This window comes from Geotrypetes seraphini, chromosome 2 (assembly GCF_902459505.1).
Source record: "Geotrypetes seraphini chromosome 2, aGeoSer1.1, whole genome shotgun sequence".
NCBI lineage: Eukaryota > Metazoa > Chordata > Amphibia > Gymnophiona > Dermophiidae > Geotrypetes > Geotrypetes seraphini.
The window spans coordinates 444755867-444773380 of NC_047085.1; the positions used below are offsets into that span (position 1 = coordinate 444755867).

Consider the following 17514-nt stretch of genomic DNA (forward strand, 5'->3'; position numbering starts at 1 on the left):
CGCCTCAACATTCATTTTCTAGACTAGATTTAACTCAATCACGGGACCGTGATTCGAGCTATACTTCTCCACATCATCTGTCGAGGCATTCATTGAGGCCCAGGTCTTCTTCTCGAGACAGGTCTCGTTTCTCCAGGCATCGAGGCTCTTCAAGACCACAAACTCCTTCGTCGAGGAGATCTGTTGTTTAACTTCACCACTCGTCAATTGAGTTCTTCTCCTGCGAGGTTCTCTTCACATTCCAGAAGTGGGTCATTTTTGCCTATGGACTCAGATCTCAGGTATCAGTACTCCAGAGAGGCTTCACCTTCGTTCTCTGTACCTAGAGGGGTTCTCGATTACCTTCTCCTTAACGAGGTCATACCTCTTCAGACCCGGTATCCTTTACCAAGTTTCTATGCAAAAAGAGTAAGAATTTTAACATATCTTTAGAATCTGACTCAAAATACTCTAAGGAGTATCTGGAAGAACTGGGAATGCCTCATCCTCCTAGGGAGTCTCTCAAATTACCCATAAATAGCATTCTTTCTCAAACTTTCAAAAGAAATCTTGAGACACCATATTCCGTTCCTGTTGTGCCAGCAAAGTTGGAATTTCAATATAGGATAGAAACATATAAATAGATGGCAAATAAGGGCCACGGCCCATCTAGTCTGCCCACCCCAATGACCCTCCCCTACCTTTCTCTGTGAATAGATCCCACATGTCTATCCCATTTGGCCTTAAAATCAGGCACGCTGCTGGCCTCAATAACCTGAAGTGGAAGACTATTCCAGCGATCAACCACCCTTTCAGAGAAAAAGAATTTCCTGGTGTACCTGTGCAGTTTCCCGCCCCTGATTTTCCACGGATGCCCCCTTGTTGCCGCGGGACCCTTGAAAAAGAAGATATCTTCTTCCACCTCGATGCGGCCCGTGAGATACTTGAATGTCTCGATCATGTCACCTCTCTCTCTGCGTTCCTCGAGTGAGTACAGCCTCAACTTATCCAGCCGTTCCTTGTACGGGAGATCCTTGAGTCCTGAGACCATCCGGGTGGCCATTCTTTGGACCGACTCCACTGTAAGGGATTTGAGAAGTCTCAATTATCCCATCAGTCTCTTCTCGTGGAATCTTCTTTAAAAAGAACCAATCCTGCCAAGGTTTATGCCACTGTCCCGCCTGGAAGAGAGGGCAGGACTGTGGACAAGTTTGGTCGTCGGCTGTATCAAAATTCAATCATGACAACCCGTGTTTTGAACTACAACTTTGTCTTCACATCTTATCTCAAGCATTTGGTCAATGCCTGATTTTTTTTTTTTTTCCAAATATCTTCCCCAACATCGACTTCCAGAGTTTCAATAACTACACAACACTCTGGGTCAACTTCGTATGCATCTGGTTCAATCTGCCTATGATGCGTTTGAACTGTCCTCTAGAGTCACTGCCTTTTCGGTGGCCATGCGTCGTCTTGCCTGGCTTCGCACCATGGACATGGACCCGAATCTGCAAGATCGACTGGCTAACATTCCATACCAGGGCAATGAGTTGTTTGATGATTATTGAGGCAGCTACCAAGCGTTTATCTGAGCATGAGAAGTCCTTTGCTTCCATCATTAGATAAAAGCCAAAGCCTTCCACTGCCAAAGGTTATAGGCCTGTTCCATCCTACCAGAGGCGTTTTCCTCAGAAGACAGCTCCTTATTCAAGGCCGCCTCCTAAGAAACAACAATAGCAGCAACAACGGCAGCAAAATCCTCAGACTTCTGCTGCAGCCAAGGCCTCTCAGTGTTTTTGACCATCTCACACAGAGCATAACCTCAATCATTCTGCCTCTGTCCTCTTCCTATAGAGGCCGTCTCCATCTTTATTACCACCAATGGGAGCTCATAACATCCGACCTCTGGGTCCTCTCTATCATCAGGGAAGGTTACTCTCTTCATTTCATCCAGATTCCTCCAGATCTTCCCCCAAGAGAGTATCCTTCCAATCCATCCCAGACCACCCTTCTTCTTCAGGAAGCTCAAACTCTGCTTCACCTCCATGCCATTGAGGAAGTTCTCCTGGAACAGCAGAGCAGGGGTTTTTTACTCCCATTAATTCCTAGTTCCGAAGAAGACGGGCGATCTGCGACCTGTTTTGGATCTCAGAACACTCAACAAATTTCTTGTCAGAGAAAAATTTCAAATGCTGTCTCTGGCATCCTTGTATACCCTTCTAGATCAGAACGATTGGTTATGCTCTCTGGATCTAAAAGAGGCTTATACTCACATTCCCATTCATCCAGCCTCTCGCAAGTTCCTCAGATTTCGGGTGGGAAATCATCATTTTCAGTACAGAGTGCTACCCTTTTGGTCTGGCATCATCTCCCAGAGTCTTTACCATGTGCCTAGTGGTGGTAGCAGCAGCTCTGCGCAACCATGGTCTTCAGGGTTTCCTGTATCTGGACAATTGGCTCATCAAAGATTCGACATCTCAGGGGGTTATTGCAGCGACCCAGCGGACTACTTGGTTCCTTCAAAGCTTGGGGTTTGAAATCAACTTCCCAAAATCCCAACTATCTCTATCTCTCTCTCCACCTACATCCAAGATCTCTCCCCATCACCTTTTACCCTTTGTTTTTTCCAACAGAGTCATGGGTCAGGGGCAGGCCCAACATGCGAGGCAAGCAGCCGATTCCTCCCAGTGATGGCCGGGACGATCCTCCATGCTGCTTGCCGGCTGACGGGAGGAGGGGGGAGTGAGGAGTCAGCGGCGCATCTGGATTGTGAACAGCCCTGCCTTCGGTCCTGTCCTGATCCCGCTAAACCGGCTGGCACTAATGAAGCCAGATGCTTCGGGGACCTTTCCTCTTGCTAAATCACTAAAGGCTCTGCTGGTTTTGATACTGCCTCTCAAAATCATGAAGTAACTTCAGAGGGGGGCGGAATCGAGACTGGCAGAGCCTTTAGCGATTTGGCAAGAGGAAAGGTCCCCGCAGCATCTGGCTTCATTAGTGCCAGCTGGTTTAGTGGGACCAAGACAGGATCGAAGGCAGAGCTTCTCACAATCCGGATGCACTGCAGACTTATCACTCCCCCCTTCTCACTACCCCCCCTTCTCACTCCCCCCTACTCTTGGCATCCGTCAGATAGCATGGAGGACTGCCGCAGTGGCTGCCAAGAGGAATCGGCTGTCTGTCTCGCGTGTTGGGACTGCCTCTGACCCGCGACTCCATTCTCCACAGTCTGGTAGGCTTAAATTTGGATATTTTTAAAAACTACAGTAGTAAACTCAAATATAAACCGAGACCACCAATTTTGACTCCCAAATCTCTGTTTATATTCGAGTATATACAGTAAATAAACTTCATGTGTAGTCTGGAATTTTGGTGGGGTTTGTGCTTTTTTTCTTTCTTTCCTACAACATTATTGAATGGTGGTGGTCATTGACTGAGATAAAATTTAACCAGTGTGATTTAATATTGCAGTATTAGTGAGTTGTTGATGGAATAATGTTTGCAATAAGTTGTGGGTTTTTTATTTTATTTTTTTCATGAAAAGCAGGTAAAAGTTAACTAGATGGCACTTGACACCCATGGCTTCAAATGTAGTTAATATTTGTTGTTATTTTAGCAAACCATTGTTTGTATTGGATGTTTTGTGTGCATTTTTTTTAGACTAACATCTGTTTATCTCTTAAACACTCTTTGGGTAAATAATTGCCTTTTACTTCTGTCTTTAAAGTCTTATGATCCACCAGATGACTGGTCTGAGCACATCAGCTCTTCTGGGAAAAAATACTATTACAACTGTCGAACAGAGGTTTCACAGTGGGAAAAACCGAAAGAATGGCTGGAAAGGTACTGGTTTAAATAAAGCTTTTCTTTTGTTTTAAATGACAGTTGAGTTTTCATATTGCTTTATGTATTTGTTTTCAGAGAGCAGAGACAAAAAGAATCAAGTAAACTGCCAATTAACAGTTTCCCAAAAGATAGGGATTACAGACGAGAGGCGATGCAAGCTACTGTTACTAGTGGGTTTACCAGTGGAAGTAAGTAGTATATTGTTGCTATGCTGGTGTGTGAAACTTTTGGAGATGTACATTCTATTATCTTGCCAGAATTTTGATCATTGATACTCTCTCAAGCATTCCCCTCAGTTTTCCTTCCTGTTTTAATGTTAGAGATACTCTTATCATCTTGTGACCTTTCAGCTCTTTTGTTTACAGCCTGGAGCCATTGACCTCCAATCTGGCAATTGTACCATTTCTTAACCTTAAATGTTTTCTGCAAGACTAAAATTATATCCTTTCTAATGAAGAAGCAACTTTTAAAATGTTGAGTTATTCAAGTTGAGATATAACTTGTTAGAGACAATTGCATTCCAAAAATGTTTACTCTGCATTTGGCTGGACTAGTGGGATCTGTAATGCTTTACTGCACATTTTTGCCAATTTTTCATTTAAAATTGATGGGCTCCTTTAGGACTATTTATCTTGAAGTCCTTGATATACAGCTAAGAGAGCCTTGAAGAGTCTGACTTATTTCTTGTACCTTATGAACCCTTCTTTTGATGTCAATTTTAAAGTATATTCCCTTTCTGTCTTAGTACTGAAGGGGATATTGCCTCCAAGACTGAGCCCTTCACAGGCTGCAGCTTTCTTTTTTGTAATAATTTCAGTATTATTGGTGGAAAACAATCTGCTTTACCCTTTTGAGATTTTGCCAAGTACTTTTGACCTGGATTGGCCATTGTTGGAAATGGGATACTGAGCTCGATGGACTTTTGATCTGTCCCAGTATGGCAACACATGTTCCAGTGCAATAGGTAAGAAATTCTAGACCATAGGGTTATTTCCCACTACTCGCATGATCTGCAGAAGAAATCCATTTCAGGTTTTTCACTCTGCCTCTAGTGTACTTCACATGCTAGTTTAGCGCCCTCTAGCAGTCTTTTCTTCTGCAAGCATGGCTGCAGCTGTGTAGATTCTGCTCTCCACATTTTATTATTTTAATTTGATGTAGTTTTGTCCCTTTCGCGGGTATTTTCATGTTTAAAATGGATTTGAAGCTCTGCCTGCTTGAGAATTCACAGACTTCGGTCTGTAGCTTACAGGCCGATCCCTTTGGAGTACCTGTTAGCCAGTCTGCTTAGTCTTCCTTGGAGCTCAGGGCTGTCCCTGACCTAGTTTCACTCCATGTTAAGGGGGGGGGGGTCAAGCTCAGACTAGCACATTTAGGGGGTCCAGCAGTGTTCTGTAGTGCGTTGGCTGCATTTCCACTTCTCCGCCCATCCAGGTGTGCATCTTGTGGTCCGCAGGGGTGGAGGCTTGGTTAGACAGGAGTTTGCCTGACAGCCCGAAGATCAGCTTGAAGGATGGTGGCAGTATGGCAATGAATTCTGAACCGGCCATTGAAAAGGCTGGGAGCAGCTGCAAGAGCTGTGTCTGGTACCTGTGAGTACAGAGGAGCTGACAAGCTCCAACATCGATCTTAAAAAGTTAATTTTGAGGGGATTTGAAGGTTTCCTTGTGTACCTTCGTTTCCCCACCTAAAATATGTTGTTTGTGTAATTTTTTAATTTCGGGAAAGGCCATTTTTTATCACTTTTTGGTGCGAATTTGGGTCTGGCCATCTTGGATTATTATTATTTTTTAAAAAAAATTTTTCACATCAAAGAACAGAATACTTTAACAGAGGCAATAAATTTGTATAATTAAGAAATACAGAAAAACCCAAAAGAAAAAAGGTGATAGGGAAAAACTATCCCGTTCTCATCTACTAGTACCATGAACTTAGTCCACAATTTGGGAGAAAAACCATACTCAATCCAGGGGAGTCGAAATTAAAGATTATACAACCAAGAAATACAGAGATCTTTTGAATTAATGAATTAGCCTGAATAGCGGGTGTGCTGGATGAGTCTAGAATTCTTATATCTTCCTTGCCTGCCAAGAAATATTGCAGTTGATCCGGATCGTAGAAGATATATCTATGAGCCTGATAGGTAATACTGCATTTGCAAGGGAAGCAAAGCTGAAAGGTAGCTCCCAAACTTAAGACTGACCGATAAGTCAAAAATTTATTTTGCCTAGACTGTGTCCACTTTGAAACATCTGGAAAAATAGCAATCTTGTGTCCTTGAAATTCAACATTCTCAGTCCTCTAGAAAAGACGCAGAATAGCTTCTTTGTCTTGCATAAAGACAAAAATCACTAGCAGAGTAGCCTTTGCAGAAACTTCAGTTTTTGAGGATTCTAACATCCCAGTAAGATCCAAATCTTTGGGGTGTGGAATTAATTTATCTTTTTCTTCTTTTAACAGATTTAGGTAATATATTTTCTGTAATGAAGGCATATTAGTCTCATGATATTTTAGAACCGATGTCAAGAAGAGCTGAAAAAGATCCTTAGAAGACTGCATTCTGGAAACTGAAAAACTGAGTAATCTTAAATTCAGATTTCTATTTGCATTTTCCAGATTTTCAGTTTTGCTGATCAATAAATTTTTATCCTTTAACTGAGAATTAAGGTTCAAGTTTAATATGTATTTGATTAATTGCTTATCTTTTTTACTAAGCGATGTACAATATAAAAAATGATAAAAACATTAAAAAATTACAAGGACCGAAGACTGACAAACAAAAGAAACAAGAAGGAAAAGGGTATAACTACAATAAAATCGAGAAAAGGAGGGAAATGGAAGAAACAAAAGGGAGGGGGATTTTCTTTATTGAAACCATGTCCTTGAGGGACTGAGATCAATTAGAAGAAACTTTTAAATCTGAAACCAAACTCTCAACTTGATCTAATCTAGACGACTGGTGTTGGAATTTTTTTCTTCACAAACTTTAAGTTGTATATCAGTTTTCTGCTTTGTAGTAATAAAATGGGTGCATATCTGATGAAGACTTTCCATGACTCCCCACAACACATCCATATCCACAACTGCAGATTTTATCAAAGGTTTCAGAGGGAGAACTGGAGCAATCCACTTGTTGCTCTGAGGGTACCTGCGTTCCATTTTCCCCACTCGTTTCTCCCCGAGTACTTCCTCCTTCTCTTGCCACTTGAGAGCAAGCTGGCAACGATCGAATTACCTCAGGGTCAGGGGTGAAGTCAGTGGTTCTGTTGGAGGTACAAACGCCAATGCTTCCTGTTGGACCGTCGAATACCCCGTCTTCATCCTGTGACGAGGAGGAACAACAGGCCCAGTGGGACTCAGCGAAAGATCGCTGTTCATATCCAAGGTCAGTCCCCCTCGGAATGCAGATCCACCCGAACCAAAAGGGACAGCGAAGCTGGTAATAGCTGTCTGACATGCTGTCATTGAAGCAGAGGAAGCAGGAAGATCGCTCCTCTGTTTTCCCCTGCGTTTGGGCATTTTCCAAGAAAAGTCACCATCTTGGATTTTTAACTATCTGGTTTTCAACTTTTCCTTGCTTCTTTAAAATTGAAAATTTTATAGGAAAACTGGTGGAATGGAGTCCTTAGGGTCTCCCAGCATGGATTCATACAAAATTTATGCAAAATTGCCGCCTTTTAGAGTGTTTTTGCACAGCTTGCCACATGGCACCGTCGGGGGTGGGTGGGGGTGGGGGGATAACTACTGGTTCAGCCTCTTCTTCACAGAGGCAGGTGATGACACGCTCAGATAGCCTGTTGGGGCAGCTACGTTTGTTTTGGGGGTTTGGTTCTGCAGCGTTGTTTGTCTGCTGCGAGATGGACTCTGCACCCTAAGAAGCGCAAGTATAAGTCATCTAAGGGTGACTATGCCCCAGGGTCCAGATACCTTCTCAGAATTTGAGATCTTGCTGTATGAATTTTATTCCAGGGTCTGGCTGTTAGGTGCTTTTCTGTTCCCCTCCTACATTTCTCATCGGCTGGTTGGCCTCGGGGGTCTCAGCACCTCCACCTGCTCTGCCTTCCTAGACTGTTTAAGGCTGATCTGGACCTCCCTCATCCTTTTTGGACAGTGCTGCACTTCCCGGATTTGGGAATCTGAACCTGAATGCTGGATCCGCGGATCTCTTTGGGGCTTCAGATCCTAGAGAAGATCCGACTGTCAGGCGCTTGTTTAAGTTTGGGGCGCTACCGGATCTCATTGCTGCATCTTCACCGAAGTTGAGCTTGAATACCCAACCCGCTTCTTTCATTTCTTCAACTTTTTCTCCCTGGCTCTGCAGCATTTGTTCGCAATCTGAGACTTTTCCTGGCATCCAGATATGAGTTCATGGTTCAGGAGCAGTTAGAATCCCAGGAGGATCCTTTATGGAAAGCTTGGGCTATGTCCACCTTGCATCCTTGGGCGCAGGAGTGTCTGCAGCTTTTGTGGCAACCCAAGGGAGATACCCTGATGGCGTTCAGCTGATCCGGCGCAACTCTCTCCCTAGTGATGGGGCAGTTGCATTGAAAGCTCTGCAAACAGGTGGATGTGCTTCTCTGGAAAGTTTTGAACCAGCTAATTTAGCCAGATTACAAAACTCATTGATGACCTTCCAGAAGCGGTAGAGACCCTCCTCTTCAACTAAAATTCAACCACAGTCTATGCCTCACCCCCTTAAACCTCCCCTCCCCTCTCTTCTCCATTCTAAACTTCTACTTAAATTGCTGTATAGTACATTCTTAACCTGTACTTAAATTGCTGTATAGTCCTTGTATTTAAACTACTGTATAGTCATTGTATTGTCCAAATGTAGTCCAGTGTGAATGTTTGCTTGTAGGCCGTTCTGAGCTACTGGGAGGATGGGAGAAAAATCTAAATAAATAAATTGGAGCTGCGGTGCCTATGTCCTTTGTGGCATGCGCTTGTCTACCTCAGCTACAAACGCCTTTTCCTCAGCTTTTGGGGGTTTGGATGGAATACATGACAGATGGCTTCTACTACCTTTGGAAGGTGCTGGCAAAGGTGTCAGCATATTCTATTTCGGCCCACCGATTGCTCTGGGTTCGGCAGTGGGCTGGTGATTCCACCTCCAAGGCAGCTCTGGCGCAGCTACCTTTTCAGGGGCAGTTGTTGGGAAGGATCTGGTTGACCTCATAAATTCGGTAATGGACCATCACCTGAAGACCTTGCCGGATAGTAGAGCATGGCCCAAGGGTGCTGGGTATCCTCCCTTGCGTAGCTCCTGCACAGGCAAGATTACCATCCTTCTCGAAGATTTTCCTCAGAGTTCCAGGCTACAGGCACGCTTTGTCTGCCGTCGTTCTTACTGCCTGACCTACCTGTACGACCCAATGATGCCAGGGAGCAGAGGGCCCCTCTGCGGATAGGAGGTTCGGTTCTCGAAGTTTCGGCCTGCATGGCTGCACATTATTAAAGTGCATTGGGTCGCAGAATTTATTCAGTTGGGCTACAAGCTGGATTTGCCTAGCCTCTGTCAGACTAGTTTGTGTCTTCTTCTGTCGGGAGCCCAGACACAATGAGCTCACTGCAGGCTGCTGTTAGCGCTTAATGGACATTCAAGCAGAAGAGCCAGTGCCAATACCAAGCTGATTTTGCAGCACTTCCAATCTCTCAAGCTTCCTCGGTTCTGGATGGAAACCATTGCTGGTTGGTCCTTCCAGCAATGGTTCCAGGAGAATTTCTGGCCTCCCTGGATCTTACAGAGGTGAATTTGCATATTCCCATTTTTCTAGATCATTGCAGGTTTCTGCTGTTTCATGTACTGGATCAGCTTTGACAGTTTTTGGCCCTGCCCTTTGGGTTGGCGACTGCACCCTGGGCTTCACCACAGTGAAGTTGGTAGTAGTGGTGCCTCTGAGGAAGATGGAGTTGCAGGCTCACCCTTATCTGGCCACTTGGTTGCTCAAAGCACCCTTGGATAAGGGCCACACTAAGTTAGCTACAGTGCTCCGCGTATTGGAAGACCTGGACTGAATTGTCAACTTAAAAAAAAAAAAAAAGAAGAGCCATCTGACGCCCATGCAGTCACTGGAATAGTCGATACGGAAGCAGGACATGTTTACCTGCCCGAGACACGAAAACAGCAGCTATGGGCACAGATTTCGGAGATATTGACGATGGCAGCTCCTTCAGCGGGGGATGTCCTATAGATTGTGGGTTCCAAGCTTACCAAGCTGGATGTGGTTCCCTGGACAAACGCATGCATGTGTTCTCTTCAGAATGCCTTCATCTATCACTGGGCCCCCCACTGAGATGTCTTAGAGCTGAGTCTGCCGTGGACTCTGGAGGCCAGTGTGTGTATGACCTGGTGGCTTTGTCCTCAATCACTCTGCCAGAGCGTTACATTAAGCAATGCTTCCTGGATTGTAGTAACCATAGATTCCAGCCTTCGTGACTGGGAGGGGCTCACTAAGGTTGACTGTTGGCCCCCGTCTCCACAGAACTGGTCAATCATTGATGGCAGTGGTGTCTGTTATTCGTCAGAGAGGAACCAAGAATTCTCCCTTGGCTCAGGAGGCTCGACTTAGTTTTCTTTGGGCAGAATGTCTTCTCCTGGCGCCGCATGTGGCCACAGTGGCCAACGTTCCAACAGACTTCCTCAGCCGTCAGTCTAGAGTTCTGGGCGAGTGGACCTTAGCGCTGTAGACGTTTTGGGCGATCATGAGGCACTGGGGGCCACCCTGCCTCAACCTCATGGCTGCGGTGCAAAGCAAGATGGCTCCACATTTCTTCAGTCACAGATTTGGCTCGGAAGCAAGAAACTTGATGCTTTTGAGCAACTGTGGCCTTTGAGGTTCTTCTATCCATTTTTATGCCTTGGCCGCTGTTTGGTCTGGGCCTTCGGAGGATTGTAATTCACCCCGGCTGAGTCATTCTGATGGTGCCCGCTTTGCAGGGAAGGTCGTGGTGCGCAGATCTGATGCGGCTGCGGGTGGCATACAGTCTATGCCTGAGTGTTTTTCCTGATCTTCTCACCTAGGCCCAGTTGCCATGAAGGAGTTGGGTCATTTTGCTCTTACGGTTTAGCTCTTGAGCGCACAGCCTTAAAAAAAGAAAGAAGGCTCTTTGGAGCTTGTCATAGCTAAAGCTTTTTAGGTCTACCAAGTCGTGCACGGTGTCAGCTTAATGCTACGGTATGGAAGACCTTTTGAGCGTTTGAGTGCCAAGAACAGGTGAACCCTTCTTTGGCACAGGTGTCTCACAGGTCCTTGTTTTCTCTAAGTGGGTCTGCAGATCCCGGTGGCCAGTCTCTCTGGTTTTGGATCCCAAGATTGGCAGTTCTCTTTGGATTTGCATCCGGATGTTGCTTGGTTTTCCAAAAATGTCTTCGGGTCTGACTGCCCATTAAGAATTCGTTCCCAGTTTGGGACCTTAATGTGGTGCTGTCTGGCTTTGCCAGGACTCATTTTGAACTGCTGAGAGAAGCTTCTCTCCAGGATTTAACTCTCCAGACTGTTTTATATGGTCTCTCTCTCTTGGGACTGTAGAATTTCTGAATGGCATGCGTTGTCATGTCGACATCTTTGCTCCGAGTTACTGAGAGTGGACAGTTCCCTCCTTTTTTGCTAAAGATGGTTTCGGCTTTCCATGTCCACCGGAAGTGTGTTTCCCAGTTCAGCTGACTGGTTACAATCTCAGTATCGTCTGCTAAAGAAGTTGGACATGTGCAGGGTGCTCCTGCATTATTGGCGGGTCTTTCAAGAGTTTCGTTTTCTGACTACCTGTTGTGGTGGCTCATTTTATTCTGTGGTGTTCTCCCGTTTCTAAGGCTACAATCTCTAGATCATGGATCTCAAAGTTTCTCTTTGAGGGCCGCAATCCAGTTGGGTTTTCAGGATTTCCCCAATGAATATGCATTGAAAGTAGTGCATGCACATAGATCTCATGCATATTCATTGAGGAAATCCTGAAAACCCGACTGGATTGCGGCCCTCAAGGAGGAACTTTGAGATCCCTGCTCTAGATGGATCTGTAGAGCAATTTAGTCCACTTTCATTCTTGTGGGGTGACTGTCCTCTGTTTGTTAAGGCACTTTCTGCCAGATGTGTAGCTTCTTCATGTGCGGAAGCTAGATCTGTTTCTCCTGAGGAGATTTGGTTGGTGATGTGGTCTTGTTTTCACACATTTGCCAATTTTTACAGACTGGATGTTGCTGCCAGACAGGACTCTACCATTTGGGTCTTCTGTCTTAAGGGTTGGCACAGCGAGCCCACTAGCTTTCTTGGGGGACTGCTTTTGTACGTTCCTATGATCTAGAACAGTGTTCTTCAACTGCTGGTCCATGGACCGATGTCGGTCCACAAAAATTTCCTGCTGGTCTGTGAAGAATTAGTGTCCCCTGCAAGTGTGTGTCCGTCTTCCTTCTGACTTGGCTGCTCCTTATCTTCAGTGCCTGCTGCACTTGTTTGCTGTGACAGCGCACAGTGGCTCTTGCACGCTGCACTTGGCTGACCTGGAACCAAAACCGGGTCACAGCATGCAGTGTGTAAGAGCCTCTGTGTACTGTCCCGGCAAACAAGTGCAGCTGACGCTGAAGAAAAGGAGCAGCCAAGCTGGAAGAAAGACGGACACATGCTTGCAAGGACACTGATCTGGCTTCGGCAGAGAGGGGCATGCCCAGCTGGATGGCCTTGAACAAGTAAGAGAGAGAAGGGATAATGTGGGACAAAGGGAGAAGAGGAGGTAGGAGCGCATTGGGACATGGGAGGGACATGAATTTGGGACAAAAGTTGGAAGGTAGAGAGGAGAGACATGAAGTCGGGACACAGAAGGAAGGGAGGAGGCATGAACTTGGGACACAAGGGAGGGGATAGAAAGGGAGATTTGTTGGGGATGAGTGTGTAAGTGAGAGGGAAAGATTGTTGTACACGGGGAAAGGAAGAAATAGGAAAATTGTTGGGCATAGAGAGGGTGAGAGGAGTGAGGTAGATACATGGGGAAGAGAAGGATGAGAGGAAGAAATGTTGGATATGGTGGTGGAGAGGTAGCAGAGAGACAGATTGAAGGGGATGCAAGGGGAAGGAATGTTAGACATAGTGATGGAGGGTGGCATGGTGCTAGAGAGGGATGATAAAAGGAGAAATGTTGGGCATGGGGCTCAAGGGCAATAGTGAAAAATGCTGCACATGATCCGGGGGATGAGAGAGGGAAAAGTTGGATATGGCAGTAGAGGGAGTGAGAGAGATGCACCATGGATCTCTCTCTCTCTCATTCCCAACTCCCTGTACACGGGATGGAGACGGGCACCGAGTTCACAGGACAGGATGGGGACCAAGCTGCGGGGATGGGGCGGAAATGGGTTTTTAAATTTCAATCTTAGTAGCCTGCCGGTCCATAGGTGTAAAAAGGTTGAAGAACACTGGTCTAGAATGTCTCGCCTATTGCACTGGAAAAGGAGATTATGTACTTATCCTGGTAAGCAGTTTTCCAGTAGATAGGTGAGACATTCTAGACACCCGCCCTGTCCTTGCTGTGTCTGTTTCAGATTCAGATTTCAGTCTCCTTCTGCCTATCCAATCTGTTTCTTGGAGACCGGTCAATCCTTTGGGATTAACAAGAGTTTGTTCATATGTATCACCTGTTGTGGGAGTAGTTCTTTCTGAACTCCTTTGATGCCTCTGTTTAGTTGTTTGAGAAGAACAATAAACCTGTTGTTACAGGTGCCTCTACTTCACAGATGAGTGTATCTTTAGGGTGCTAAACTAGCCTGTGAAGTTCATTAGAGGCAGAGTGAAAAACCTGAAATGGATTTTTTTCTGCAGATCATACGAGTAATGGGAAATAACCCTCTGGGCTAGAATGTCTCACCTATCTACTGGAAAAGAGCTTACCAGGGTGAATACATAATCTCCTTTTCTTATGAAATTATGTAGAACCTTTTTTTGTGAACAAGCAGAATATAAGGGTGACATTTGATGGAGCCTCCTGGAGAGGGGAGAGGAGGACTCTAGCTAGAAAGGTTCGGGAAACATTTCAGAGGTTCTACAGCATAGGTGTGCAAGCTCTTACTTTGTTTCATTCCAATGGACCTCAGTCTCATTTTGTTTTCCCAGAGAGTTGTTGGGATATACATGCTCCTTTGTTCTCCTTTTGAGGTACAAAAACTTTGTTGTGGTCTCACATGGGCCTTTTATATTTCCCTGTTATGTACCTAGTAGGCTTTTTGGACATAGTTTATATTTCTATTCATTTTTTGTATATTTGCATCCTTAATTATCAGAGTCTGTATTTTTTGGTGATATGTCCCAGAAGAAGGCTTCTAGTGGCTTTAAAAGTGTAGGTGATAAGACATGACTTTACCTGGAGCAGATACCCATAACTTGTATTTTCAGTTTCTTGGGATCAATCATATACTTGCCCAGTGTCAAGTGTGTGTGTAAGAGAAAACAAAATAATAGCTGACAATTCTTGCACACAACATCCCATTTCTTTTTCTCATCTTCAGATTTATGTTATGAGAAATGAGAAGAGCAGACTGTACATGTGCAATTGGGACCTTTAGTACTTTTCAGGAAGTTCTGAAAGAGTAATAGTCAGTGTTAAGTGGTGTCTGATCCATGTGTGAAAATGGTGAATCACTATCTTTTTGGCTTTATGTTTGGTGTTTTTTTGAAGATTTGCAAGTCTGACAGTGGTCCATCTGCTGTTAACAGCAATGACTTCTTACTGGTCTGTGATTGATTGATAATTGATACCTCTAGCTATTGTGTAAGAAAATTCAGATTCTACAAGCAATTTTTTAAAGGATGGTCATTCTGAAACCTTTTTCCTGAAATGTTCTGTTTGCTTTCCATATAATTTAGTTTTAATACCTGCCTATGTATTTTTTTTTTCTCATTGCATTTATTTTGTTAACTTGAATGCCAGTGGAAGACAAACATACGAGTGATACCAGTAGTATGCTCCCACAGAATATCTTATCTCAGACAAGCAGACACAATGACAGAGACTACAGACTGCCCAGAGCAGAGACTCACAGTAATGTTGCCCCAGCACAGCATTCAATCAAACCTGGGGTACATCCAACTGCTGCTCCAAGCACTGTCCCTTCTAGTCCTTTTACTGTACAATCTGATCACCAGCCAAAGAAATCTTTTGATGCAAATGGAGCAGCTACCTTATCAAAACTGCCTATGCCTACGTCTATTTCTGCACAGAAAACAGAGAGAAAAGGTATGTTTGATCTATTTCAGTATATCTTCTAAATTTGAGCAGGTGAAAAATTACCGTATTTTCTCACATATAACGCGTGCGTTATACGTGGTTTTTACGTACCGCGCATACCCTTGCGCGTTATACGCATGAGCGCGTTGTCCAAAATTTTTTTTACATAGTTCCCCCCCGCAGGACCGCACGCACCCCCACCCCGAAGGACCGCTCGCACGCACCCCCACCCCGAAGGACCGCTCGCACGCACCCGCACCCCCACCCCGAAGTACCGCTCGCACGCACTCCCACCCGCACCCCCACCCTGAAGGACCGCTCGCACCCCCACAGCCTCCCGACCCCCCCCCATCATGTAGAAGCTCCTACCGGTGTCCTGCTGCTTCCTCTTGGCGGTCCCGACACCCGACACGATCGGGGCAAGAGGGAGCTCAAGCCCTCTTGCCCCAGCCAACCGTGGCACCCCCGACACGATCGGGGCAAGAGGGAGCTCAAGCCCTCTTGCCCCCCCGACTCCCCGACACGATCGGGGCAAAAGGGAGCCCAAGCCCTCTTGCCCCGCCGACTCCTCAACTCCCCGACAATATCGGGCCAGGAGGGAGCCCAAGTCCTCCTGCCCTCGACGCAAACCCCCCTCACCCCAATGACCGCCCCCCCAAGAACCTCCGACCGCCCCCCCCAGCTGACCCGCGACCCCCCTGGCCGACCCCCACGACACCCCCACCCCCCTTCCCCGTACCTTTGTGTAGTTGGCCGGACAGACGGGAGTCAAACTCGCCTGTCCTGCAGGCAGCCAACGACGGAATGAGGCCGGATTGGCCCATCCGTCCCAAAGCTCCACCTACTGGTGGGGCCTAAGGCGCCTGGGCCAATCAGAATAGGCCCGGGAGTCTTAGGTCCCACCTGGGGGCGGGGCCTGAGGCACATGGGCCCAACCCGACCATATGCCCAAGGCCCCGCCCCCAGGAGGGACCTAAGGCTCCCGGGCCTATTCTGATTGGCCCAGGCGCCTTAGGCCCCACCAGTAGGCGGAGCTTTGGGACGGATGGGCCAATCCGGCCTCATTCCGTCGTTGGCTGCCTGCCAGACAGGCGGGTTTGGCTCCCGTCTGTCCGGCCAACTACACAAAGGTACGGGGAAGGGGGGTGGGGGTGTCGTGTGGGTCGGCTGGGGGGGGCGGTCGTTGGGGGGAGGGGGGTTTGCGTCGAGGGCAGGAGGGCCTGGGATCCCTCCTGCCCGTAATGTAGTGCGGGGTGGGGGCAAGGGGTTGCCGTGGCCAGGAGGGTTTGGGCTCCCTCCTGGCCCGAACAACTAGCGGGGGGGGGGGGGGTCGCCAGGGCCAGGAGGACTTGGGCTCCCTCCTGGCCCAATATTGTCGGGGAGTTGGGGAGTCGGCGGGGCAAGAGGGCTTGGGCTCCCTCTTGCCCCGATCGTGTCGGGGGTGCTGCGGTTGGCTGGGGCAAGAGGGCTTGAGCTCCCTCTTGCCCCGATCGTGTCGGGGGTGCCACGGTTGGCTGGGGCAAGAGGGCTTGAGCTCCCTCTTGCCCCGATCGTGTCAGGGAGTCGGGACTGCCAAGAGGAAGCAGCAGGACACTGGTAGGAGCTTCTACATGATGGGGGGAAGGGTCGGGAGGCTGTGGAGGTGCGAGCGGTCCTTCAGGGTGGGAGTGCGAGAGGTCCTTTGGGGTGGGGGTGCAAGCGGTCCTGCGGGGGGGGGGGGTGAATCGGACGTCGGGGGGGGGCATCAGGCTTTCAGGGTGGGGACAGGACTTCAAGGGGGAGAGGAGAGTCGGGGCGGGCGAAAGGAGAGTCGGGGTGGCCAGAGGAGAGTCGGGGCGGGCAAAAGGAGAGTCGGGCGGCGACGGGAGAGTCGGGCAGCATGCGCGGTATACGGGTGTGCGCGGTATATAAAAATTTCTGTACATAAATTTGTGTTTTTCGCGCGCTATACCCGTGTGCGCGTTTTACACGGGTGCGCGTTATCTACGTGAAAATACGGTAAGCTTGCTTTTCTGAAGTAAGCTATGAAAACTGTAAGGCTCTTTGTAGCTATTCTGCTTTTTTTTGATTCTTTAATTTGTAATTTTATTTTATTTCTTATCTTTTCATTACTTTTTATACTTTAATTTTTTGAGCTGCATTTTGATTAAAATGTTATAATCATGATTAATCATGTGATCAAAGGTATGTCTTTTTATCCCCCACAGCTGTTTTTTGTGATTGGGCGATGGAGAGTTAATTGAGTTGCTCAAAGTCACAAGAAGCTGCAGTGGGGAAAAAATAACAACATATCTTTAATCGCACGATTAATCACAATTAAAATTTTAATCTAAGGTCTCCTTTTATGAAGGCGCGATAGTGGTTTAATGCACGTAATACCGCGCGCTAAACTGCTGGCTGTGCTAGCAGCTACCGCCTCCTCTTGAGCAGGCGGTAGTTTTCGGCTAGTGCGGGGGTTAGCACGTGATGAAGCCGCTAACGCGGCTT

The 17514-nt window shown here is 46.8% G+C and overlaps 1 protein-coding gene across 7 annotated transcripts in view; it reads left to right on the forward strand.

Annotated features, from left to right (window-relative positions):
* The window catches only part of WAC (WW domain containing adaptor with coiled-coil), a 351928-nt gene that overhangs the window by 106680 nt on the left and 227734 nt on the right, over positions 1-17514 (forward strand). For 6 of the 7 annotated variants that reach the window (XM_033931441.1, XM_033931440.1, XM_033931444.1 and 3 more), the window contains exons 5-7: positions 3704-3819; positions 3898-4010; positions 14731-15036. In XM_033931441.1, the coding sequence (XP_033787332.1) occupies positions 3704-3819; positions 3898-4010; positions 14731-15036 (535 nt within the window). The remainder of the gene's footprint in view (positions 1-3703; positions 3820-3897; positions 4011-14730; positions 15037-17514) is intronic. The other variant, XM_033931443.1, reaches the window with a different exon arrangement.